This window comes from Haemorhous mexicanus, chromosome 2, assembly GCF_027477595.1.
Source record: "Haemorhous mexicanus isolate bHaeMex1 chromosome 2, bHaeMex1.pri, whole genome shotgun sequence".
Lineage (NCBI taxonomy): Eukaryota > Metazoa > Chordata > Aves > Passeriformes > Fringillidae > Haemorhous > Haemorhous mexicanus.
This window is the reverse complement of record NC_082342.1, coordinates 29,617,393-29,644,227: the sequence shown is the minus strand read 5'-3', so window position 1 is coordinate 29,644,227 and position 26,835 is coordinate 29,617,393. Positions and strand designations below refer to the sequence as shown.

The 26,835-nt window shown below is 45.5% G+C and overlaps 2 protein-coding genes across 3 annotated transcripts; both read left to right on the top strand.

Moving 5' to 3' along the window:
• The first annotated feature begins 7,898 nt into the window (after nucleotides 1-7,898).
• Nucleotides 7,899-10,359, top strand: LOC132323158 (cytochrome c oxidase copper chaperone). Its single transcript, XM_059838083.1, has 3 exons — nucleotides 7,899-8,126; nucleotides 9,646-9,754; nucleotides 10,151-10,359. The coding sequence occupies exons 1-2, from the start codon at nucleotides 8,008-8,010 to the stop codon at nucleotides 9,728-9,730; spliced, it is 204 nt and encodes a 67-aa protein (XP_059694066.1). The 5' UTR covers nucleotides 7,899-8,007; the 3' UTR covers nucleotides 9,731-9,754; nucleotides 10,151-10,359.
• An 843-nt stretch (nucleotides 10,360-11,202) lies between these two features.
• Nucleotides 11,203-26,372, top strand: POPDC2 (popeye domain containing 2). 2 transcript variants are annotated; one of them, XM_059838082.1, is made up of 4 exons: nucleotides 11,203-16,274; nucleotides 18,573-18,681; nucleotides 21,951-22,317; nucleotides 25,924-26,372. In XM_059838082.1, the coding sequence occupies exons 1-4, from the start codon at nucleotides 15,730-15,732 to the stop codon at nucleotides 26,004-26,006; spliced, it is 1,104 nt and encodes a 367-aa protein (XP_059694065.1). In that variant the 5' UTR covers nucleotides 11,203-15,729; the 3' UTR covers nucleotides 26,007-26,372. The 2 variants fall into 2 exon arrangements, with proteins under 2 accessions (XP_059694065.1, XP_059694064.1); XM_059838081.1 differs by having other exon boundaries at nucleotides 21,951-22,455.
• Nucleotides 26,373-26,835: the final 463 nt, after the last annotated feature.

The following is a 26,835-nucleotide window of genomic DNA, read 5'->3' as shown; positions in this document are numbered from 1 at the left end:
CAACAGCTGAAATGGGAAAAAAAATAGATGAAAGTGTTTATAGGAGACCTGTTCTTGCTTGCCTTCTTTTTCTCAGTATGACTGTGGGCATATTTCCTGTAATAAAAGCAATACACAGATGAGGATAGCCTAAAAAGTCAAAGGAAATGAAGTAGTAGTAGTTTGTGATCACAGTTAAAGAATTCACTTCAAAGCCTGCTAAAAGACTTCTGTAATTATTTTGATTAGCACTTTATAAGTTTTTTAAAAAGGCATAATTAAGGACATTTTCAGCCTGTGGTTCAAATTGTGACAAAATCCAAATTTTACCAATATTTCAGACATCCTCTGGAGGACATTCATATACTTAACTTCACTTGGATTGGGTCATCTTCTTAAGTGATTATTCTTAAAGAATAGATGTGACATTTGGATGATATGCAGGACTGTAGTCAGGCATGTTGTCTTTCCTCAGGAGAAAAAGGACCTTGGATTGAACTCCTTAGGGAACTAGTGAATTTCTAATGTTCTCACTCCTCTCATGTAATATTCAGAGGATTAAATGCCAATACCATTGTGTTGGCTTGCAGGTTCAAGTCTCAGTGTATTAAGATACTTTTCTGGGGACTGAATTTTTGTGCTTGCCTGATCTGAAGCAAGCATTAGAAACTTCCGATCTTCTGTGACTATTTTAGCCACTCCTTTCGCAGAAATTAAATATCTGGACAGAAATTCTGCGGAGATTAACTTCAGCTTATTATGACACAGTATAACTCTTCCATATATTACACTCTTATTTACTCTTAAACAATTAGTGCAACATAATCTTAATACAATCTATTAAAGCTTTCAGCATTTTCCTATCATCTCTCAGCTTTAATTGCAATCCACCAGATGAAGGCCAGGTGAGGGCTAGCACGCATCCAGGGGCCCAGGGTTTCAGGCCTACCAGAGACAAAAAGGTGAGGAAGCAGTGACAGGACACTGGGGCCATTGACAGAAAAAAGAATTGGATGGAGTCTCAACAGAGCCCTTTCAAGGACTGGGGATGGATGTAGAAGTATCACTTCCCTCGTGTAAGAGAACACAGCCTGCACTCTCTTCAGTCTTGAAAGTTCCCCTTTCTTTCCCCTCTGCCTTCGTCTGCACGCGCACAGTCCTTCCCTCATCACTTCCCAGTCTCACATGGTGGAGACTGAACCAAACAGGATCTAGAGCACATCATCGTTATCTTGACATACCAACTCTGAGAACGTGAGAAGAGCTCAGCCTTTAGCATGCTGATCTGGAAACATCCTCTCTTTGATACAAAGTCTTTGTATGCATGGACCCCTAGGAGAGAACCTGACCTTGAAGAACCCATTAAGGGACTAGAGCAGTTAATGCCAGACTATACAGGAAGCATAGATTAAAATGTAGAGTTATACAAAGTACAAACCTAAGACAGTACTTGGATAAAATACTGCACAGCATATTGAAAATCAGGGCAAAATAGTCAGGATGTGGGCTTGAGCTGAGTGTTTAGATAAAATTTTCTGCCATGTAGATGACATAGGTTCCTATGTCACTTTAAAAAAAAAAAAAAAAATGTACTCCAGATAAGTAATGTATTAAGGGAGATGCCAGTGTAATTAGGCTCTCTTGAGAATCTCTCCACCTGCATATGGAGTTGTCCTAATGCTTGTTAAAATCTGACCATTAAGCACTTGATAGTCAAGTCCCATAGATTTTGGTGGGAACCAGGATTCTAAAGATCCTTGAGAAGATCAGCAAGAAGAAAGTTGAAGTAAACAAGTGCAAATGAATGAGTATTCAAAGTTGAAATCTATAATGACCACTGATGTGAAAGAAACAGCTTCAAAGGGACAGAAGTTTCTACATTATCTAGTAACTTTGTGAAAAACAGCTGTGGGGATTCTGAATGGATTCAGAAGGTATGTGATGTTGCAGGCTCTTTATAAGCAGCTTGCAGCACTGCACAACATATTTCTTGATGCAGTATTTAAAAGAAGTGAGATGCTGGAATATGAGTACATAGAAGCATGGAGCTGCAGTCAGTGACATCTCAAATATGGAATGACTCATGTATTTGTAAATATTAATAACTCCTTCCAGGCTTCCAGTTAGGCCCTGCAGTTCATTGAGAATGTTATACCATTTTCTGTAGTGGAGCTTCACATTTCATAAATATGATCATGAGAGACTTGAACAGATTCAAACAAGCCAGGTTTGCCACTAGCACAGGCATCAAAATGGCCTACCATCAAGCAGAATAAAATTGTTAATAGCAGCAACACTTACAGGAAAAAAAGGACAAATGGAATGTGTGAAAAGAAAAATGTTTCTTTTCCAAACAGTGGAAAAGAAGCGGACTTACAGTTTTGTTGCTTCTCAATTGACTGACAGCTTAACACCATTCACAACAGTTGCAGAAACACTGCCTGGTTTACAGCAGTCAAGGTTATAAGTTTTATTATGGAGGATTTTATGGAACTACAGTGAGATGATTTTTCTTTAGTACACAGGCTTCTGGACTTGGGCTCTGAATGAGGTGTGCTGTGATGTACAAGAACAGACCTTAGGCAGCATTTACTTTTTGTGGGGTGACTAACTGGAAATGCATGCATGTTATTATGGTTATATTAACAGTGGCTCAGCTGTGTGATTCTAGTCAGTTCTGATAATTCATATAGGTCTTTTTGCAGAAGTTTGAAAATCCTGCTCTTTCAAGTCATGAGAACTGAGAATGGAAGAGATTTCCTCTTTGAGAAGATCTTTATAGGCCCCTGTCTTGAGTAACTCTGCAATATTTGGGGGGGGGGGGGAAATTCCCCATGGGGGGAATTCCCCATGGGTGACTAATGTGTATCTGCTTCATGCCTAAGTGCTTTTAAATCTGGGCTATTTTTTTCTGATTTTTACCTGAAAATAGTGAGCCTAACTGCAGTATAGGGACAGTCCTTTGCAGATTCATGTCTTTTGGAGGACTAGTGATGTTATTTCCCAAATGCAGATTAAAATTTTCTAAGTTACTATGTGTAGAGACTATCAGAAAACAGACAGTTGTCTTCTGTCATGCTCTTTTGGTGTGTTGGTAACACATGCAGCCATTTGAGTGCAAACACCTGTCCTTCCCATGAGTCTGTGCAATAAGATTTCTTCCAAAATGCTCAGATTTTCATGAGTATTCCCTCCACAAAAGGGAACAGCTGGTCAGTCACCCCAGCAAGCACTGAAATAAGCCTGACCGGCCTTTAAATGCACATTGAACATCAGCTGCTGCATATCTGCATTGTGGAAAAGCTGCCACATGTCTTGTGTCTAAAGGCTCGTAGTTCCTGCTTCTAACATATGTGGGGCAGGCAGGGTATTTTGTGGCACAGAACAAAACACCAACTTCCTTCTTTTGCCTTATTACCAGGGGGACTGCACACTGAACTCGCTGATCCAGATTTTGCAGTGTTGCATGCATGGCTAATTCCTAATCTTTACTAATATGATTGCATATGCTTTCAATGGACAGTGACAAGAAGGGGCATAATATGAAAGTGATGATAGTCCTAATCCTAGCACATACTGGTGAGAGATGTGCAGAAAACAATGTAAGGAAGGCATTAATACCTTTTAAGTTTATACCAAAGCTTGTAGGAAGGTCACTGTCTTCTTTACTGGGGAGGGTAGGACCAGAGTCCTGGTCCCAGAATGAGACCCCAGAATATCTGGGATACTGTGGGCCAAGTCTTGCTGTTAGAGACAGCAATTCTTGCTTTTAAACTGGAAAGTGACTTCATCCTTTCAAACTGCTTTCCACCTCCAGGCTGATGCTCTGAAGATTTGGCTGTGTTTCTGGCAAGAGAAGATCTGTTGCAGTACTGGCTTTGTAGAGCATTCAAGAGACACAAAAGCTTTCAAAGTAATCTTGATTCTGCTCTTGTGTTTTTAAGGGCTTGCTTGCCAGTATGCAAGGAGACTTCCTCCAAACTAACTTCCAAGGTGGTCTCCCAGGAAGGGGATGGTTCAGTCCTGTGGTACAGAATCCTTGTGTACAGAATTCATGCTGTAGTCCTGAAACATGAAGATTTGCCTCTTCAGTCTGGGAACGGACTGGTGCACTGCTTCTTGAGGTGATATCAGTCCAGTGTTTGAACCCTTTGACTTCACCTAAAAGTGGAGTTTGAAGCTTAGAGGAGGTGTGAATAATGACCTTAGAGTCTCTTCCATGGTACTAGATTGGAGCACAAGCCCTTCTATCCCAGCATTCATTTTCTCTCTGGTCCCATGCTGAGTGATAGCATTTGGTAGTTGCAGGTCTGCAGCTCTGATCAGAAAGAGAAACTCTGTCCTGTTCTTGGGCAGTTAGTATAAGAGGCAGAAGGGTCCTGACAAGACATCTTGCTCAGAGCTTTGAAATCCTTTATTTTCACGTTATCTAAGCATTGACACAAAACACAAACAACTTATTTGAGAGTAAAACACAGCATATGGTTGACTGGGCTGCTGGAGCATTGGCTGTCTTATGTTTATACTCAGTCAGAACCAAAAATATTTATTTGGACTATAATGAACAGGTTTCTTTTTTCAAGATGATAAAGTGGTTCCCAGAATAGGCACTACATGGAAAATATCAAAATACCTTCAGCTCAGTTTCATCACACAAAATTTCCACAGCTTAATGTACCTTCTATCATGTATATTAGAAGTGTAAAAAATCTGGAAAACCCCAGACTACCCCAGACTGTTACTTTCAACTGACATTGATAGGGGTTTACCCAACCTAACAGTTACAGTGAATGTAAATACATTTTTGAGGTTCCTTGAAAAATCTGTCCATTGGAGACAAGTAGATATTTTTTGGGTAACCATTCTTTTAGTGGGTGAAACTGAAAACAAGGAAGCCAACGGCAGTGACTGCAGTGCTGCTGTTATGTTCTCACATTATGAGCCACTGCTGGATGTTCTTCAATTCTGATAAAAGGCTGTACAGGAGAAATAATTTGGAAACCCATGACAGCTGGGCAGTCTCTCCCTATTTCACCCATTAGTCCTCTAAGTCAAGAGCTGTAAATGTCCAATGCTACTTGCAGTCCTTGTACTCTCACATGTGGCATCAGGCTGGCAAATGATATGGCAGCTTGAGGGAGGGTCTTTTCTCATTATCTCTTTCAGAGACTGAGATTTTCACTGGATCTTTTTTCCTGGGTACTTGTTCTGACAATTTGCTCACAGTCTCATCTCAGTAGCCTGCCCTTAGCTATTCCTTCTTGACTGCTAAAAAAAATCTGTTCATTCTGACACATAGCTCTCTAACATAATTCTTCTGCCACTGTCAGCAGGCAGAGGAGAAATAGAAAACAAAAATCACTGAGTTAAAAATCAATTCTTATGCACAATGCAAATCAGAAGATAAATGGCTGTGGTCTCACCTGTACATTGTACTCCAAATTGGTGCAATCAGTATAAAAATGTGTTAACCATGCTTTAATGGGTATTCTCCTCCTTCTCCTCCCTTTCTGCCTCTTTCCTTTCATCCCACCAAGAAATTATTCCTGCTTCTGGGGCAATTCTGTTACAAACTGTTACCCTGCAGGGGGCATGGCCAAAATAGCAGGGCTCCTCCTTAATCTATTTGGAAGGCTGCTAAGAGTGGTGTGCTGCTTCCAGAGATGTTTAGTCGCCAGAGGCCATACCTTTATGCAGACCCATCTGAAGTCATCTCTCAAGAAGACTAAATTTTAACCTCCCTCTGCCCTTGGCATTCTCTAACTTGGGCCAGAGTATAAAATGTATTTTGTTTTGTGTCTTCCTGGTTTCTACAGGCCAAATCAATGTCTTTCAAATTTTCTTTTTAATATTAAAAAAGCTAAATAAAATATTCCATTCAAGTGCAAACTTGAGAAGTCCTCTTGGAGGTTTTATTACAGTCTTTTCCTCAGAGTTTGTGTTAGAGCTATCAACAGCTCTATCTAAGCCTTTGGAAAGTGGCCACCAGATAAAGCTTTAGGAAGGAAAGACAAAGCTATTTAATTTTAAAGGAAAACATACTTAGTGTGTTTAACAAACTAGGAACAAGGCACTGCTTTGGAGAACTGATGTGTGCTTTTGATAGATATTTCAATCTCGGCTTTTATCTTGCAGCATGTTTGTGTGAATTTGGGAAAATCATATTTTGGTCAACAAGTGCAACCTGTGTATGTCCCAGCTCATCACACCTGGCTGCATGGCCTCACAATGCACGTGTGCTGAACCAGGAGGCTGCGTGGGTGCCGGTCACCTGAACAACATTTCCAGAGAAATGGCATGGTGGAGAACGGGCTACTGAGCAGAGATCCATGGATAATTCAGTGGTGATTACGTGAGTGAGTGAGTGTTACACGACACTTTCTGCTCCTCCTTCTTCTTGTCAGTGTTCCTACAATTCTGGACCCCCTTAGTACACAGTAAAAACTGGCAGGTCCTTTTTGACTCTTGAAACACCCCACTAAAAGGCACAGTAGCTGCATCCCAGTGGGCATATTAATCTTTTCCCTTTGCAAGGTCTCAGCAGTGTCACATCCACCGCTGTCCTGCCTTCCCCCATTACCTGTGTGGGTCATCCCTTTGGTCTGCAGTGGGCCTGTCTAAGTATCACGCTGCAGTGGTCAGGACTGATGGCAAACACAAATATAGCACAGGGAGGTGACAGACCGTGGCCTAAGAGTCAAGCTGTGGCTTGTATGTGGCAGATATCTAAAAGGCAAAAGTGGCTACTGATGCCTTGGTTTGGGACAGACTTCAAAGGAAAAGCAGGTCTGTATCCTCTCCCTTATTGCCCACGCTGTTGTCCACAAAAGTTAGATTAATTACCTGGTGTGCAAGAACCCAGTAATTACACAATCAAGAGAGACATTGATTATTTATTTTAGAGTTGTGCAAGCCTGGGTGTTCTGTGGTATTCCACAGATCAAGCACACCAACTATCAAAGCTTTTTACTATTTACACATTTTAGCAAACAAAGGAATTTGTGTTCATTGGCTAGAATTTACATAGTTCTCTTATAGATTAATATCCTGTCTTCTATTGGTTGATTTTCTCACTTTTCATGCTAAATAGTCTGCACGCTCAGTCTTCTACTTGAGTCAGTGGGTTTCTGGGGTCAGTGGTACCTGAGTTGATGGTCACCATCTCCCCCTACCAGAATTAACTTTTACCCAGTTGAAGTTATTTTAACACAATTGCTCAGCTGGCTTTATTACTTTCTTCCTTATCTTGGCAGTTCTGCCAGAGGTCCTTGTGGCCTGTAAATCTGCATTCTTTGTGTGTCCAGTGCACATTCTTCTTTACAAGACTTGTTACTACCCCCCCAGGTCTGAGATCACTGAAGCATGTCAAGCATGGACAGCACTTGGAACTTGTAAGTTGCTCTCTGTTTCACAAACTAAATATCCCTTCTTGTTGATTAGGCTTGAAAGCATAAAAGATCAGGCATCAGAGCACATCCTTTTGCAGCAATGCCAGGGGCCGGCCCTCCTGGGCCGCTGCCATGAAACCGTGACATTAATGATGCCAGTGATGGTGACTGTGCTATGTTCGTGTAGCCACCCCCACAAAGAACTGATCCTCTGTTTTCCCCACTGGCTGAGTAGGAAGAAAGAGGTTTAGGTGGCTGGTCACAACTTTCAGGGCGGAGCCCGGCGCTGGCAGAGCCGAGGGCGTCACTCGCTGCTCTTGCTGACCGCGGCGAGAGCCAGCTGCTCTCGCCTGACGACGCCATTTTTACTCCCCGCTGCCAGCTCCCTCCTTCCCTTCAGGGCTCGTTCAGTACCGAGTGTCCCTGGAAAATGTCACTTTCGCCCCGCCACTGTGTGGCAGCGCCCTGGGCTGACGGCCAGGAAGAGGCGGGGCGGGCGGCGGGACGAGGCCCCCCCCACCCCTCCCAGCAGGCCGCGGGCCGGGAAGGGGCGGGAGAGGATTCCCGGAACCTGCCGCGCTCCTACGGCCGCTGCCGGTCCGTTCTTCCCGCGGGCTGAGGGAGCCGGGAACTGCCCGCCATGTCCTCGGTGGCCGCCGCCAGCTGCGACGGCAAGGGCGCGGGGGAGGCGGGGCAGGAGAAGAAGCCGCTGAAGGCCTGCTGCGCCTGCCCCGAGACCAAGAAGGCGCGGGACGCCTGGTAGGGACCCGGCCCCGAGCTGCTCGCGGCCGCCCCTCCCCGCGTTCCACCTTCCTGCCCCGCCGGGGCTCCCTCCCTTCCAGGGGTCTGTGCCCCTGCCACCGTGCGCCGAGCATCTTGGGGGCGCTCCCCATCCCGGACGGAGGGTGCTGGAGCGTCCACGGGGGGAAGGAGAGGAAACTGTCTTGAAAGGATTATTTAGAAATGAAGAGTTTAAAACCTCTTAGCCCGTGTTTAAAACAGGTTTCAAAGATCAGCTTTTAATGCTGGTTGTAATTCTTCACTATTGTTGATTGAAGTAACACGTACCAGCAGGTGATAACTTCTTTATTGTTCACCCGAGTATAAATTACATTCTCTTTTAAATAAAGCAAAATGCTCTGCGTTTTTTGAGTCTCAGAGGATGATATTTCCCAGAGAAGCTCGAAATTTGACAGTGACCTGTATAGCTGCATTGGTAATTATAGGCTTAGTCATGATCATAGGACCTATAAAATCTTATGAAGTGCACCCTCCAAATGGAGCACCTTTGTCTTTGACAGTGAATCTTTAAAGTTTAAAAAACTTTAATCTGATTACCAAGTTTTTTTTTTGTTTTGTTTTGTTTTTTGTTTTTTTTTTTTTTACTTTGCTGGTGCTAGAGATGGTAGGTGACATAATACTGAACACTGTTTTTGCTGAGTTTAGGGGAGCATGTCTAATTACATGGTAGAGTGAAGGTGAATCCAGAGCCCCCTAAGAAAAGGATGGTAGGAGGGATGTTGCTGGTTAGATGGAGGTGCTCTGGGCAGCCAGGGGACGCATCCATGCTCATTGTAAAAAAAACGAAGAAGAAAATGAAACAGTTCTGTCAGTCAGTCAAAAAGCAAGTCCGAACTGCATTTGTGGTATACATGATATACCAACAATGAGAGGCTCTTACTTGAATAGATGAGTTGCATCAAAAGTAAATGGTGAATCATTTTTTCAACAATAGCTGGACAGGCGTTGTGTTTTGTTTTGCTTTTTGCTTCAGGGTCCTTAAATTGCAACTGAAGTTGGATTAAAATATTATTTACTGGTAACCTGTTCTGTATTGTTCTCTTACTGGAGAAATTTTGTTGCTTCCCTACTGAATAATTTGAAACTGGCCAGCTCAGTGTACTTGATGATGTGACAGCCTTGTGTGGTATAACAAATCCCCATACGGACTTGCCCAGAATAGACCCTGGCTGTTAACAGGAAGTTCTGTTATGCCTGTTGTCAGAGTTTTAGGTGCACATATCCAGACTTGGGTAATTTTTTCATATTGGGATATAAAACTTTTTTATATTGGGATAGTTTTATGTTATACAAAACATAAAACTGTCCCAGTAGTTTTATGGTTTTTTTTCCTGTCCTGGACAGGATAGGAAAAAAAAATATCTCTGGATCCTAATAGGGATTTTTAATTGTCCCCAACAGTTTGTCAGTTCTGTTTCTTCACTAAAAGTAAGTGAACATTTTATTGCTGAACTCTGGAAATCTTTTTGTTTTGCAGCATTATTGAGAAGGGAGAAGAAAATTGTGGGCACCTAATTGAAGCTCACAAAGAGTGTATGAGAGCTCTGGGCTTCAAGATATGAGTGAGATGAGCAGGACTGAGTGGGGTGAGTACAGACTTCAGGACTTCCCTCTGAAGTGCCCTGGCACCTCAGCCGGTGCCACTGGAAGGCCCAGAGTAGTGTTTGTGATAGTGTTGCCCTTATGAGAGAGAAGGCAGAGCAATCCTCATTGACTCTTCCGCCAACATTGCTGTCCTGTGAGGGTGGTGAAGGCCTTGGCAGCACACAGTCTCTGTGAGTCACCCTTCAGCAGTAGAGAATGACGCTGCCTCTGCTGTTTGCTAAGAGATCCAAACCTCTGTTTAGATTTCTGGTGCTAGGACACACGGGAGTTGGTTTTTGTGGGTTTGTGCTGGGTTTTTTTTTGTTGATTGTTGAACTGTTGCTCAGTATCCAGTGGAAATCCATGTTTTGTGAAGCTGTGTTTCCTTTCTCCTCTAGATGATGTCTTTGGTGTGACTGTGTTCTGGAAAGCTGCAAAATAAATTATTTCTGCAAGTTACTTCAAAGAACAAATATAAACAAAGAATCTATTTATGAAGAGTCTTTAATGATAGAGTATGCATCACATCCGTAGCTTTTCCACTGCTTGCTCTTGACCACTGCTATAGAAAATATATTTTTTCCTCTTAATAAAAGCCTGAAAATGACCAGTGTTCCTGACTTCTGTTTCTTTTTAAGTAAAGAAATGACAGTGCCCTCCTTACTGAAAACAGCGTGCTGCAGGAATGAGTGACTGAGAAAAGCCTACTTAATCATTAACATAGGAACTCTTTCTTCCTACTGATTACTGTGGTGGTGTGGTTGAACAGAGAGAACTTTGGTGGGTTTTCCCACTGATGCAAATTGTGAAATCATGCTAGTAGCATTGCACTCTTGCAGCTTTCAGTAGTCGTGCTGAAGCTTGCAGTGCTGTTTGTGACAGTAGCTGTAACTATGTTTGTACAAAGGCAACCACAGTCTTATGAAATGAACTTCCTTAGAGTCAAAACTGTATTTGATTTCCCCACGTTCGAATTCTTCTGGTTTTTGAATACCGTTACCTGAGCTTCATTCTTTATAATGAAAAATTAGGTACTTCCCATCTCAAACTCGCTTGAGCCGCTAGTTCTTCAACAGAAAGGGAGCAGAGGACTTCTTCCTGTCACTGCAAGTGATGTGTATATGTACAGGTTACTTGCCTAAAGATAAAGCTTTTTTTTTATGCTCAGTTTTTGTTGTGTTGGTCTTGTGCTATGCATGCATGGGCTTTTGTTTTCTTTCTTTTCACTTGTATGAGATGATAGTGTTGTATGAGATGGTAGTTGTTGCTTTTGATTCCTTCTTACAATCTAGAGAAACATTAGGTGCAATTTCTGGCTTGTTACAGGTGGGGCTTTTCTGGCTTCATGATATGTAATTGCGCAATCCTAATGTTACTCTTCCTGTAGTGAGTTGACTTTCCTGACTATGGTATCACTAATTACTTTTTCTCCTGATGAGTTTTCTCTTCAGAAACTGAAGAGACAAAATCTGTCCTTTGTCTTGATTTTTCTCCTGGCTTAGATCCTGCTGCAGGGGTGACTCCAGTCATGATTGTTTCTCTGCCTGCCAGGCCCTGCGTATCCTGAGCTAGCAGTGGTTTTTGGCTGTGGCACTTGGTGCTGCCTCTGCTGAGACTCACAAGTTGTGTGAGGAGAGTTTAGACTCTTTAGAATTCTCTTTAGAATGTTCTGAAGGTCCTGTCTTGTGGCAAGAGTTGTGTCCACGCTGGCTTTCATCCTCAGAGTAGGGATGCAGGTGTGGCTCTGGCAGAAAGCATTCAAAGCTGCCTGTGGCACTGTAGCTGTTTGAAGAGCAGGAGCTGGTACTCTTCGTGGTGTTTATTATTGTCTTGAGGTAGGAACCTGAATAAGGTCATTCCTTGTTGAACCATTGTGTATCAGAGCATGAACTGAAGAGAATGCTAAAAGGTGGATGAGCACCAGCTTTGTGGTAGCATGGTCTGGTAAACTGTGAAAATGGAGCCACAGAATAGAGCAGGGCAGGAAGCGGCCAAGTGAGAGTGGAGTGCTGCTTATATCAGATGAAGAAAAGAAAAAAACATATTCCTGCACGATTTTACACAAATTCTATTCACTTAAGAATTGGGATGTTTAGACCTCCATGAGGGTAGAAGTGTGGCAAATACTTCAGGAAGTTTTTGGAAATGAGTGGGATGCTAATGTACCTGTGTGCAACAAGTACAGAAAGGATACTGGACAACTCTACATTTAAAGCAACAACAGAATAACATTGTAGTCAAATTCCTTGATGAGTGGCTTCATTTCTTACTATGGTATTCCTGTGGAGTGGATTCAGGGCTTCTTTCAGGGAGTGGGAGTTCCTGTGTTAATACTTACTGACAGTGTTGGTGACAGACACTGCCCTGCACAGGGTGGTGTGTACCTTGGGGGTGTGTAGCACACACAGCAGTAGCAGGAAACGTGACTAAACTATAGAGCAGCACAACTAGATACAGTACATGCCATCTTTGAACCTTTGTAATTCACTGTGAGCTTGTCTGGAGTAAGCTTGAGACCTTTCCCAGCAGTTGTAAATCAAATGTGTATATTTTGGAGCTACAGTGTTTATTCGTGTGTAAGTAACAGTTCTACAGCCTAATTCCAGCAATGGCCTATATAATAAATCAAAAAAGAGGTGTTTGATTATGCCCTCTGACTTCAAGCCACCAAGGTCTTAGTGTCCTCAACACAGGTGATTGAACTAGTTTTCAGCTTATGGGATCAGTAGTGAACCTGTTGACTTCCTAAAGGATGGGCAAAATAACCAGTCATGCAGCTGCTGTGAGATTTGGGACTGATAATCTCTGTGTTGTGTGGCTCTCAAGGACAGAGGATTTATTTGCCAAACATAGTGCAGGCTGTACCTGTGTTGCATCATCACATGCAGCTAAATATTAAGTGCTACTGGTTGAGTCCATTTTAAGTGGGGAAATCAGCGAAGTACCTGTTTCCACACTGCTGCTTCAGTGCTGAAAAGCTTGACACATCTGTTTTTCTTTTTCACAAACACATTTTGTTGTAATGCTTGCGTGTTTACTTCCAGGGAAGGGTGTTAATGTTGCTCAGGTGTTTTCTATGAACTTGCCATCTTCATTCCAAATTGTTTTCAACTTTGCTACGTCCCTTTCCCATTGAATCAGTATTGGCTTTTGAACACTTGTCATGGATGAACCAGTGTCCTTGGATGAAGGGCATTTAATCCAGAGCAAGGCATGAAAATAAAATGTCTATTTGGTAGTAAGAGGGTTTTTTACTTTTGCTGGGTGGAAAACTGAAAGTGCTGTGAAGATGATCTGTATGGCCATGGTACTGTTGAGGGAGAAAGATTTAGTCTTGATAGCTCAATCACTTTACAAATCTTACTTTTAGAAATTCGAGTCTGAAAACACTAAGTTAATCTCTAGTGTGTGCTCTGAGATCTACCTTTTAAAGTGCTGTATCATTCTCTCTACAATGTTACGTTGGGACCCAGCAGGAAAGTTGTGTAGTTTCTAATGAGAGCTTTGTGCTGTTATTGCTGTGGGTTGAAAGCTTCCTGTCTGCCTTTCACAGAGAAATCATAACAGGTCATCCTCACCCACGGTGCTGGCTTCAGCATCACTGCAACACCACTATTTATGTTCTAGAAGATGTCAGATGAAGGCCTTTCTTGTCCTAATGAGTCACTTACACTGTGTTCCAGTTTATTTTTTACTCAGGAATTTACCTAACAGAAGAATGAAATTACTAACTTCCTTTTTTTCCACTTTCTTTGATGCCCCTGCAAAAGGGTTTTGGTAGTATGAAAAGGTAGGAGAAAATGCAGTGGTGCGTCTCAGGATGCTTCCTCTAATGTAGTTCTACATTTCTTCTCATAGAAGTTCAGTTTTGTCTCACAGATCTTAAGTATCTTTCTCCTTAAGTGTTCACAATCTTGATATCCCAACTCCCCATTTTATCAGATGTCAGCCTTTCTTGGAGAGAAGGCTCCTTACAGATTTTTTGCAGAGGCCTAAAGGTAGACAAATTGTTGTCAGGATCATATAGCGAGTATATGGCAATGGTATGAAAAACAGAACCTGGATCCCAAGATTTTTATTGTGGTGCTTTAGCTATAAGATCATCTGTCCTGCTTTGGAGAGAAGGTTGAGAGAACGGTTGAGGCTCTTCATTTCCCCATAACACTCATCTTGCAGATGAGTGTTGTTCTGCTTCAGTAGCTAGTATTTTTTTCTTCACTTAGTTAAGGGGCCTCTGAAGACCAGGTTCCCTGTTTCACTTTATCCTTAACAGAAAGCACCTTTCTGAATGGACTGTGCTCCTGTGCAAAGCTTAATTTGTCTTCTTTCTTTCCCATGTGTCAACCTGCCAGGATGGCTCTTAGGAGCCGTGCAGCTCTGTATTGCACTTGGCCTCATCATTGCAGAAATAAGATTGTACTGGCCAAGACATCAATGAATTCTTGAAGGTTGCCATAAAGCATTGCTGCAGCCTTGCCCAGGAGACAGTGTTATTCCAGAGCACTGTTAGTTAGGAGAGACAATCAGTGTGTCTTTAACTGAATGGTGCCAATGGGAATGGCATGTTAGGCAGGGCAGCTGCAGGCTCGGCCTGAAACACGACCACCCTTGAAACCCTATCTCTACCCCACTGACCCATGCAAGCTGACTTCATACTGTGATGGGAGACCACGTGGGTTGCATCAATGCCTGAAATGTAATTGCATCCTGGCAGTGGGGCAGATCCTGCCTGTGTGACTGATAATGTGTTACTTGAAGCAGGGGAGGAATTGCATTTATGCATGTTTTGTGTAGCTGACCATGGAGGACTGACCTCAAAGGCTCCCTCCTGTGCCTGTGCCCTGGGTTACCTGAGTGGGAAGTGTTGGCTGTCCTCTGAGCTAAATGAAGGTCTGGGGCAGGTTCTAAATAACTATTAGAAAAATGAGAATGTGAGATGATGTTTCTCAAGGGTGCTTCCCAACAGAGCCTGTAATCCCTCAACTAGGATTTCCCCACAAAATGTGCTTCCAAGTGTTACACGCTCACAAAGCTTTTGGCAGGCAGGATACTGTCATCTTCATGATAGATGAAACTGGGTGCCAGAGGCTTGTTTGCTCTAGTTTTATCCCTTGCATTACAGTTCTCTGGCTGTGCAAAGCTTTTCCTTGTGCCCCTTGATCTAAAACACCCCTGAGAGGAAGCTCCCTGGAGTAAGAGGAGGCTGTAATGGACCTGGAAAGTAATTGAGAGCCAGCCTCTCTTCTTTTGCTAAGTCCCTGCCACAGTTACGAACCACAGTGGGAAAAGGGGGTGACCTTTTCCCTTTTTTGTGCTGGGTGAAAGTCACTCTTTTGCAGGAGTGCAGAGCGGTGGAGAGCCTGATGTGTGACTGGAGCCTGCCACGATAAGCTGGTTGTTTTCCCTTCTCCTTTCCCCTCCTCGTGCTGTGCTGGGCTTATCTGGCCGCCTGAGTTATGTTAAGTAGCGGGTGCATGCTTGCTCTCTGTTCTCCTCACTGCTTTTGCTCCTTGGATTTCAATTCCAAACATGGTTATCCATTTGGGGTCTCTCTCCGTTCCACTGCCAAGAGATACACATTCCACACTCAACACCAGCTCCCTCTGCTGCTCTCTCACGGTCGCTATTCCATTTGCTGCAGTGCAGGCGAGACAGGCAGTGCAAGGAGATCTCTGTCCTGTCCGTGAGTTTTCCAGCTAATGGCCTCGACTCTTTTTCTGACTGAGCTCTTTTGGCCTCACGATTGCCAGCTGCTTTTCTCACTGTTGTGGCTAAGAAGGGGGCCAGCCGACGCTTTGTAAGCCACAAAGAGGAGAAGTGAACGCTTTTGGAATTTGAGTGCAAAAACATTCGGCAGCACTTTTTTAGCATGTTACTTTGAAACACTGCTGTGGGACCAGACGGTGCACAAAAGGAAGAGGAGGAGGAACAGCTACCCAGAAGCTCTGCTTTCCAAACTCTGCAGCACCCTTTGTGTATGACAATTCATTTTGAGCGCAGGACGGCTGGGGAGGGTGGGGAGTGGGGCAGGATGAGCGCAAACAGCCCCTCTTGGGACCAGGTTGTTCTCCGGCCTCCGGTGTGTGATGCTTGGAAGGAGATTACGGAGGAAGCAGCCTACCAGCTGGCCAGCTGCATTGTCCTCCTGGGTTACATGGGGGGAAGTGGCATCTTTGGGTCCCTCTATATCTTTGGCCTCCTGGCCCCAGGCTACTTCTGCTATGCTCTGTGGGGCTGGCTGAGTGCTTGTGGGCTGGACATCTTCGTCTGGAACATGCTGCTGGTCCTCGCCTGCTTGCTTCAGCTAGCTCACCTGGCTTACCGGCTCCGCAGAAACACCATCCCAGAAGAGTTTGACCTCCTCTACAAGACCATGTACCTGCCCTTGCAGGTGCCCCTGGAAGTCTACAAAGAAATCGTGAAGTGCTGTGAAGAGCAGGTGCAGTCGCTAGTCAGAGACCAGAATTATGCAGTGGAGGGCAAGACGCCCATTGACCGCCTCTCGTTGCTGCTGTCTGGCAGGTAAAGGCTCCCCCATTTCTGAACAAAGTCTGACAGCAAACTGCTGTGGCTTATTGTTGTATTATCACCCTCTGTAGAAACTGGGGTGAGGATTGTTTCCTTCCTCTGAAAAGGATCTGAGATATGCATCAGTTTGTTGGGGAAGGGGGAAATTTGCTTTTTGGGGTGTTAGTTTTGTTTTGTTTTTCTAACTTAAAAGTATTTCAGGGAATGGTTTGCAGACTCAAGCTGTGGGCAATGAAGTGGAGCTCAGCCTTACCTGTGATACTTTTGATGAATCCTTACCCCTTTGTCTGTCATTTCGAAGTGATCTTAATTCTGATGGGAGCAGACTGGCTGTGAGAAAGTGTTTCTCACAGGAGAGCAGTGTGTCTGGACCTGGGGGTACCAGGCACACCTCTGTGATGTGAAGAGCTGTGTGCTGAGGTCTTAGTTCACCTGCTCTCCCTGGCCAGCAGTGTTCAGGGAGAAGTTCCTGTTCCCGACACCCCAACCCTCAGGGCTTTGACATTTTTCACTTTGAGCACCATTTCATCAAAAGAGAGAGTATTTTCCTGTGGTGGATCCTGCCTAATCAAGTGTCTTTCTTTCCTTGTGCTGTCAAGCATTTGTGATATTCCTTCTTCTGGACCACCAAGGAGAACCTCAGGGACCTCTAGAGAGTCACACTGGAGATTTGATTGAATGATCAAGTTCACCTGAGATCCTGTGGCACGTCTTTAGCAGCATATCCACTTAACGATTTGCAAAATCCAGATGCATACAAATAGCAATAGTGTTGGCTTCCCGTCTGCTGCCAAAAACGTGGCACTAATGTTACATAAGAATGAGAAAGGAAGAAGACCTCTAAATAGGAGCAGTGCTGAGCTGCCGGAGGTGTGTCTCACAAGGATTTTCCTTTGAGAATACAAAGCATCACCTGGGGCTCCTGTTTTAGTACAGTGGCCAATCCTCTCTGGTGAGGGAGTTTGCAGAGAAGAATGGCTGACCTTGCTTTGTTTTGTGTTGGTCCCTTTTCTAAGATGTGTTAAGAGCACCCTGGGTCCCCAGGATATTGAATGGCAAAGCACTGGAGGTCAATTTGGTATGTGTGCTTCCAGTAGTGCTTCACCTTACCAAACATCTCTGGTGAGCAGCTGGCTCTGATGTTTACTGTATCAGTAAATAATATTGCTGGGGAAGAGTCTGTGCTGTCTTGACCTGCACTGGATAATGTGATGCTACTCTGTGGGCATGAAAGTGCTGCAACAGACAGTAAGATGGTGATGGTAGGTAGTTGTTGGGCTCTCTTTTGCAGTGGGAAGTATGCATGTTGGCTGGTAAAGAATGCTCTGTGGAGGTGGGAATGGATTTACATTTCCTAGTACCGCACTATTGCCTTGTGAGGCCCTTGCTGATCCAGCAGAGAATTGCTGTTATGGTGCTTTTTCTGAAACTGAGCAAGTGGGGTCTTGGAAATGCAGAATATGCCTGGATTGGGAAATGTGCTTTACAATCCATGACCCTTGCAGGCAGCACTACCAGCTGATTAGAAGCCAAAGGTGAACAGTCTTTTAACTCCTGAAGGCAAGAATTGCCTTTGTGCATCATACAACAGGGGGACACAGTGACAGGAAAGCAAGAGGCCCCAAGTCTGGTGATGCAGAGCTATGAATAGAACTCCAGAGTGCCCTGGCGTTGTCCTTGCTTCAGGCCTGTGCAGGTCCTTCTCTGTTCCCACAGCAGAGCTCCGTGCACGATTGACCTTGACCCTGGCAGGCAATTGTAGCAAAAGTAGGTGAAAGGGATACTTAAAAGGCCAAGAGAAAGTGAGCGGTAATGTGCAGCAAACTATGAGCTCTTGGGGTGATCTGTGAGGAGCCATGGGCAGTGGGATTTTGGGGGATCCTGAGTGTAGTGACTTCCCAGTACCAAGACTGGGAATGCCCTCATGCAGTCCCGGAGACAGGAGGAAGATACAGGCACAAAGAGCCACAGGCTGGCTCTTAGAAGTACCTAGAAAGCAGCAGTCCTGTGGGCTGAGAAGTCCTGGGTTAGGACCAAGCATTGCACCTGTGAGGGCTTCTTTGTAGCAAGAAACAGAACACAGATGGAGTATGGGGAAGTGGCAGCAAATCACACAGAGAAAGGAGGGATAGCCTCATCACTAAAGCACCTGCAGCTGTCCCAGGAGGGTACGAGACATCTGTGAGACAAGTATTTCTTTCCTCCCTGTTTGGGACACACTGTTTGAGCTATCAGATTTGTGTGACATCTGTTTTGTGGCCTAAGCCTGTCTGCCTCACCTGTCCTCTGCAGGATCCGAGTGTGCCAGGATGGACAATTCCTTCACTACGTCTTTCCGTACCAGTTCCTGGACTCTCCAGAATGGGAGTCGCTGCGACCTTCTGAGGAAGGAACTTTCCAGGTAACCTCAACCCAGCTTCGCTCCTTGGTGCTTTGCTGCACGTCTGAGAATGAGGTAGAGAGGCCCCCTTGTGCCATTCAAAGCTGACCAGGAATACTTTCCTCCCCTTCCTGGTGGTTTAGCCAGCACAGGATTGTGTGATCAGCTGTTTAACCTTTTTTCCTACCTTGTTCTGAAGACCTCAGGGCATGCTCCTACTATCTGCTGATAGCAAGGAGGGTGGAGCACGGTGCTCCTTCCTGTTTATCAGGGAATGGAGGTGTCAGATTGCCAGCTCTCTTCCCTTACAGTGTTCTCTAGTACCTGTACTGATGCATTTGCGCTGCATGCTGCTAGCAGGGTGCATCAGGATGGCGGCCGCGGCAATGTGCAGCAGTGATGTAAATCCATAAACATCCTGCTCCTCACAGAAGTTTCTGATGGTCATGTGTTTTTGGTGGAGAAGCCGAAAGGATGATTCACACCCGAATATGGTTCTTTCTGAGCAGAAAGATCCCCTGCCGAGAGGCCAGACCAATTCTCATTTGCAGTAACTGAAAGGATTTTGGCCTTGCTGTCAACACCCCACCGTGTTTCTTTGGCTTTCCTTCTGGAGAAGATTACTTAAGCCTACATCCCTCTGTCTTTGGCGTACATCCCAGCATGGCCTGATACCTGTCAGGATGTCAGTCCTCATTATGTCAATTAGGGCATATGAGGAGGGATTTTGCTAATCCCTTGGGAGCATGGGAGGGTCATGAGGGAATGATGCTTTCTCATGAGGGTAGCCCCAAGCAAACTTGGTTAAACCAGGGCAGCTCTTCAAATCTGCTTTCCTTGGGTCTGAATTTGGCTCGTGTGTGAAAGGTTCGTGGTGATTGCTCCCGAAAATAGTGCCATCACCAGTGATTGTAGTTGTAGGAAGTGGCACAGGGCTATAGCTAGTGAGCAGAAACAGGGATGTTGGACCAAGATAATGAAGTAGAAAAGACAACAACAGCATGGCTGTGCTAGGGCTGGTGGTATCTCATGTTTTGCACAGGTCTTCAATCTGGCAGCAGACTGATGCTAGCTCCTGGGCTGTATTTGGCCAAGAATCCAGCAGGGAGAGTGATGGGCTATGGGCAGGGAAATGGCTGACTGCAGGCATGCAACCTGCAAAAATATCCACAGCATTTTCTGAGCTAATTTCTGTGGAACTGAATCTTCCCAGACCTCCTGAGGGTTTTCATCTGTGGTGCATGGGACAGCTTGGGAGCAGGTTAGAGTCAGGCTGCATCAGCCCTGCCAGCACCACACTCTGGCACATCTCCTGCTCTGCAAGACAGGGCTGGTCAGTGAGGTCAGCTGTGCCTGGCATCAGGATGGGGAGGTAGAGCCCTAGGTAGGGAAGGCCATATGCTGGAAATGCCTAAATCCCGGTGTGCTTACGGAGGAGCATGAAGAAGTAGCAGCTGTGTGAGACCAGCAGTCATCAGGTGTCACGTCACCAGTCCATGTACCTGGAAGGACCTTACTCTTGGTGGCCATGCTAACCATGGTGATGTGCTGCTTTTGGCAGATGTTTAACACACTAGTCCCTCTCACCTGAGTAGTTCATAAAACTCTGTAACTTATCTCAACCTTGCCTTAGCAACACAATAATTTGGTTTAAAAAGTGCATGTTGGACTCTGGCTCTTTGCTGGAGGAAGGCATGGAAGGTTTTTCTTGCCCTGTGCCTCTCTGGATTGAACAAATTCAATTCTGAGCCCACTGAAAAATGGCAGAAGCATGACTTGGTCTACGAGAATAGCTGCCTTCCTTGAGCTTTTTGCTTTGGCTATCTGCTTCCCACAGGACTGTTGGGTCCGAGTGCCTGAAGGAGTTTGGTTTCAGGGCTGGCACTTTCCCCCAGAAGGCTGAATTACAGGCTCTTGCTGATGCCGGAGCACTTGTGTCAGGGGGGATTCAAGAGTGAAATCTGTCTTGCTGTCCTGGTTTGGTGGCAGGCTTGCTTATTGCATTTCAGTCCCTCACAAGAAGGGATCACTTTTGATCACTGTGCCAGAGGTTGGTTAGGAAAATGAGATTCCGGTCATTTCAGTTTCTGTGTGACCCTTCTTTTTGCTTGCCTGGCCTGGGAAAGTTCTCAGGTTTTATCTCCTATATTTCTTTCATCAGACAGCTGTTTGCAGGGCAATGGCATTAAATATCAAACCCAAGGACACACACATGCAGCCAAGCCATGTTCAGCTTCCCGGTGGCCCTCTGCCATGGCGGCTGACCAAGGAGACCCCTGGGCACAGAGTGAAAGGGAGCCCCCGGGATATTTTGGTTCCGGCACTTGTTCGCATGCCAGTGTCTCCATTACACTCGGATGTTCTTCTTTGGTCCAGGGCAGTTTGACCCTTCCTGCATTTCTTGTCTTTATTATTATTATTATATTATATTATATTATATTATATTATATTATATTATATTATATTATATTATATTATATTATAGACTTACATACTATATAATGGTTTTGACTGAAATTGTCCTTGTCCTACACTTAGGGAGAAAAGGTCTCTTTTTACACTGGCAAAACCAGAAAGAAAATTAAATGTTCTCTAAAATCGACCCGATAAACCCTTGTGAGTTTTTTACATATATATGAACACAATAAAACCTTTCATTTCTTCTCTCACTGTGCTGTGCTGCAATGTCCTTCAGGGCCATTCAGCCCTACAGAGTCTAGCAGAACTGCTGAGACAGGATGTCCCTCGGGCACAGGATGACCAGGCAAGCTTTTCTGGTGGTCTTTCCAACACTCAGGGTCTTCTTGGAGCAGGGCCCGTGGGGCTCTGCAATCAGCAGCAGAATGGGTCAGCAGCCTCCCCCAGGGCTCCTTGCTGGCAGCTCAGGCTGACTTGGCATGTAAAAATATCCCCCTCTGTAGCATTTCTGAGGGATAGGGATGTCTGTGCTGCCCTGTTCATTTCAGCTACATCCCTCAGATGTCAATAGGGACCATCATCTGAAAGCAAGAGAGTGAATTGTAGCCATCCATGTGGCTGGGTTAAATGAGGACATGCTACTAATTGCATAGGAAAATGGGGTCTTTGCCTTCTTAGGGAGAGGAAACAGCAGCAGGTAAGTCTTTATACCAGTCATTCAACTAGGGCAGTCTGGCTCTCCAGCCCTACCATCTCCAGGAGAGTAGGATTCAAAGGGGCTGAGGGCATTCCCTGGAGTGAAGCGCATGGCTCCAAGGTGGATCAGTCCGCCCAGGCAGTGGGATTTACTCCACTCACTCCCTGCCCCACAGGTCACGCTGACAGCCGAGACCGACTGCAGCTACATCACCTGGCCGAGGAAGAAGCTGTATCTCCTCCTGAGGAAGGACCGCTACATCGCCCGGCTCTTCTCCTCCCATCTGGGCTATGATATCTCGGAGAAGCTGTACTCCCTCAACGAGAAACTCTTCGCCAAGTTTGGCCTTCGCTTCGACATCCGCTTGCCCAGCCTCTACCACGTCCTTGGGCCAGCCTCCTCGGAGGGGGAGTCGGAGGACTGTGAGGAGCTGCTGCCGGGCTCTGGCCAGGCCAGCCTCTCTGAGCCGCCGCCGCAGCCGCCACCGCCGCCACCGCCGGCTCCGCGCCCCCGGGCATCCCGGCCCGACAGTGATCTGCTGGGTGAGGACTCCACCAGTCTTGTCTTGGAAGATTTTGCTGAGTTGCCGGGGTCTTTTATGGACTATGTGAGCGAAGGGGAGTATATGAAGTGAGGGCACTCCTGGCATGGGCACACCTCACCCTGTGTGGGACCCTCGCGTAAGTACCCACTTGCAGAGCAAGTCTTTGCTGTGATGCATCTGCCTGGACAGAGCACTGGACCCCATTTGCCACGGGTTTGCACCTCTGCGGTGTTTTTTGGCCCGCTGCCCCAAGGAATCCCAGAAGGTGGGCTCAAGCTATGTGGTTTTCCTAAGGAAAAGCAGCAGGGCGGAGGCTTGACTTCTGGCACCAGCTGTACTGTGGGGTAGAAGGGCCAGTAACCTGGCCATACAAAGCTCTTCCCTGCCCAGTTCTTTCCCCATCCCTGAAGAGAGGCAGAAACACTGAAATGCTGTTCAGGCTGGCAGGCAGTATGCCAGTGGTCACTGAGACCATGAGGTAGAGCAATGCCAGGAGATACTCCGGTATTGAGCTGAGCAAGAGCTCTGCAGGTGAGAAAGCCCACATTGCCAACAGGACTAGAAACAGCTCCAGGGTTTATAGCAGATTGGTAGCAAGGAGTTGCTATAAACCCTGCAAGTGCTCAGTCTCAGCAGGGGCACAAAGCTCAGAGTGCTTCCTCTCCCTGCTCACCACAGCTCATCCCAGCATTGATCTGTCCTTGTTTCTGCTGAGATTCTGATCTCTGCCAGATCAGTAAGATGTTGAAAAGTCTGCCCTGGGTGGTACAGGTCTTTCCTCCAGTCACCCTGGGTGGACTGACAGGCTAAGCATTGTTTTAAGATGCCCCAAACTCTGCTGTGCAGTGGGTGGGAATGAGATGCTCTCTTCCAAAATGCCAGCTCCTTACTCCACAAGGGAAAAACATTCTGGTGCCTGGTGGCTGTTGAGGCAGAAGAACAATGCAAGCAAACAGAAATAGATGGGAGAGTGGCTTGTGCTTGAAATTCAAATCCAAGTGGCCAAGAGAGAAATTCCACCCTGAGCTACTTTTAGCTAGCCACTGCTTGCCAGCTGCTACACACCAGCTGCAGACCCCAAAATGTGCATTCCTGCTGCCTCCCACAGTAATCCAGCTGCCAGGCACCAAGCTTGGGACTGGGATTTCTGTCCTAGAAGTGACCCCTGCATGTGTCTCACTTGGGTCTGCACAGCAGGAAGAAGTTGCAGGGCTGGGCTGCAGCTGGGGTGGCTGCCTTCCATCAGGCAGCCTTGAACACAGCAACATTGCACCCTGCTCTTCTCTGTGCCTGCTTGGGTCTACTTCTACCTCTGCTGTGGACCCAGTGGCAGGGAGCATTGTCTCCTGGCATGAGCCCTGACAAGTCTGCAGTATTCTTCATATTATCTGAGATATGAAGAAAGTGACCAGGGAAAGAACAAGTGTATTTGTTTGTGGCTGAATCAGATAAAGAGTTAGCAAGAGTTTTGATTAGAGTTTTGTTATTGGGGTTGTTTGGTTTTGTGTGGTTGGTTGTTGTTTTCTTTTTTAAGGAGGCAGAGAGAGAAAAAAAAATCCACATTTGTTCTAGGAATGTGAAACCCCTTGTTTTGCTGGTAGGCTGCTGGAGATATGAATTCAAAGCTTTTACAGTCCTTACTTGGAGAGGCAGGAGCCTCTTATGAGAATCACTTATGAGACATCCATCCTCCTAGCTGTCGGAGTGTCTGTGAAAACATGCAATCATAAGTGAATGCAAGTAGTGTTGTGAACACAGCAAAGTCACTTTGCCTGTGTTTTGATTCTATTTTGCCTTCTCAGAAGGAGGATATCCATTTTCAGATAACTGGTAGAATTCTCCTGGTTGATCAAGCTCAATAAAACCAGAATTTCAAATGCAATAAAAAAGGAAGGAGGCAAGTAACATTGTAGCTTTTTGGAAAAATTTTCACCCATTTTTGGCAGTGAGGCAATACTGTGAACATACACACAGGGTGTGGGTGGGTGTGTGGGTGTGGGTGTGTGTGTGTGTGTGTGTGTGTTGGGCAAAACTTTGCTACACAGCAAAAAGCTATTCTTTCTTTCACACATTGTGAGCTGGAAGCTCTCATCTTTCTAGATCTTGTGACAGAGACAAGAGTGCTGCTATTGGCAGCAGAAAACTGCAATAAAAGCCAGATATTTAGAGGCGTGTATTTGAGGTGGCAGAGGAAGATGATCTTCCATGTCTGTCAGTCTGGAGACAATAGACAATGTGGTATTTTAAATTTTAAGGTAATTAGACAAGGAATCAAAAATCTGTTTAGTGCGCTCATAGTGGTGGAATGAGAGCTTCCCTGTTACCCTACTTGGCACTTGTGTGTCATAACCACATCACATCCCAGCACATCCCATCACATCCCAGTGGCACAACAGTAGTTGTCACATCTGGACAATATTCCACAGTGACTTGAGTGCCTCACCACAAAAACTAGTGATACAGAGGGGCTGCAGGTTTTCCCTCTGTCCAAACATTTGTCACAGCTCAGCAAATAGTCCAAGCAGGTCTGCCATGGCTCAGGTAAAACACTTTCCTAACTTTTTCCTTCATGTGTAATAAACAGGGAAATCCCCTGTAGTGTCATTCTTCAACGTGAGTCCCTGAGGTCAGAGCTGCCCTTTCCCAGTAACTCCCAATGTGGGTAATCACCTTGTAGCTCTCTAAACTCCTCATGCTGAAGTGCTTCTGTGGGTGACGTTCCTTTTCTTTTTCTGTCACTACAACAGGCACCTTGCAACACTACGGTTCAGGAGGGCAATTCTTGAATGCCCAAAGTGCTACAAAGGTCATACACAAGAAAACATTCATGGAAGATATATTGGCCTACTATTCATGTCATCTAGTTCCTAGAAAGTGTTTCTAGTCCGCTAATGAGTAAGATGGACTGTGATATCCCACTGATGAGCACATTCTTTCTCTAAGGAGAACGCTGCCTTTTTGAAGGAGGCAGGTTCAAAGGTTCTGTTTACTACTTGCTTTAACAGTATAGTATAGATCAGTGCTCCAGAGGAAACTAAGCTTTATTCCTTGCCAGGAAATTTAAACAACCAAGAGCCACCTGCTTTTTCTCCTCTTCACATTGCATTTGTTCTAGTTTGTTGCTATGAAGTGCCTGCAGGATGTGTAGCTGTTGCTGTCTGTTTTTTACAGTCACATCTTGGGGCTGCCTTTCTATTAGGTGGGTGAGATGGGTGCATGGACACTTGATGGTCTGCGGCTTGGTATCTAAGTTAGCAGTTAATGTTTTGTCCCTGCTTTGAGAAGAAAAGCAAAGGAGCTGTGGGCTTTTTTTAACCAATATCACAGAAAGCAATTTGGAAGGGTTTGGTTTTGCCATCTCAGAATGGGTGCATAACCCTGTTTCCTGATTTATCAGTTGTTGAGGAATTACATAGTTTTGCACTGTCATTTAGGAGAGGAGGGGAGAAAAACAGGTAATGGTGGGCTCCACGAGGTTTATGTCTTGGAAAAGTTTGAAAGTATGATAGTAACGGTGTGCTCTCTTTCTCTCTCCCTTCCTCTCCCTGCCCCCTCTGTTCCCTGATCCCCTTTTCCTCCCTCCTCCACTGCATTCCTTCTGCAGCCTCTGAAAACCATCTCCAGAGCTCTCACCCTCTCTGCAAAGGACGAGCCCCTCTGGCTCCCACTCAGACCCCCGAACTCTAGGGAACAACAGGCTGCTTTCATCCTGAAGCCCCTCCAAGGGAGCCAATGCTCACACAGGTTTTTGACCAGAGACACTCTTTAGCATGCAGAGACGTCTGCCAGCCGATATCTACACTCAGGAGCACATGAAGCACATGCTTAGGACTGCAGTGTGACACTAAACCAGCACCTCCCACCCCATGGCTGTTCACCAGAGCTGCCTACCCCAGCGTGCTTCCACAGTCTGTTTTCTAGTCCTGCCTCTCTGAGGTGGTCAGCAGCTCTGTCACCAAAGTGCACCAATATCCTGCAAGCAATTCCAGCCTGCTTGCAGAATCTGTGTTCCTTTTGATTCAATGATTCCCATTAAAGTCAGAGATGAAACTACTGGTGTTTGAGGATTTGAAGAGGGAGAAAACAGCGGGAGGGAGGGAGGGAGGGAGGGAGGATTTGAAGAGGGAGATCACTTTGGGGTGATCTCAAGGCACAGAGTGGATAGGGCAAGGGGAAATGGGCCTGACAGCTTTGGTAAAGGGCTTGGAATGGAGAGTTTGATGATATGCATCTCACTGGGCATTCACTCTAGTAAGATCAGAAATTACTTTTCCAGGACTTAGGATTTCTCATTTATGACAAGCACAACTTCTCAAAGAAGCTGGTGAAAAAAGACTTCTGGTTGGTTGTTTGCATTGATTCTTGAAATAAGAAAGAATTGAGATTGGGAACAGGTGTAGGAATGCACCCTTTTTCGTGTGTACTCAAGGTGGGTGTGACCTCAGGGTGCACAAACATTCAAATGAAGAAAGTAATGGATACAAAACATCTGTGAAGAGAGCAGCCATTGGTAGGA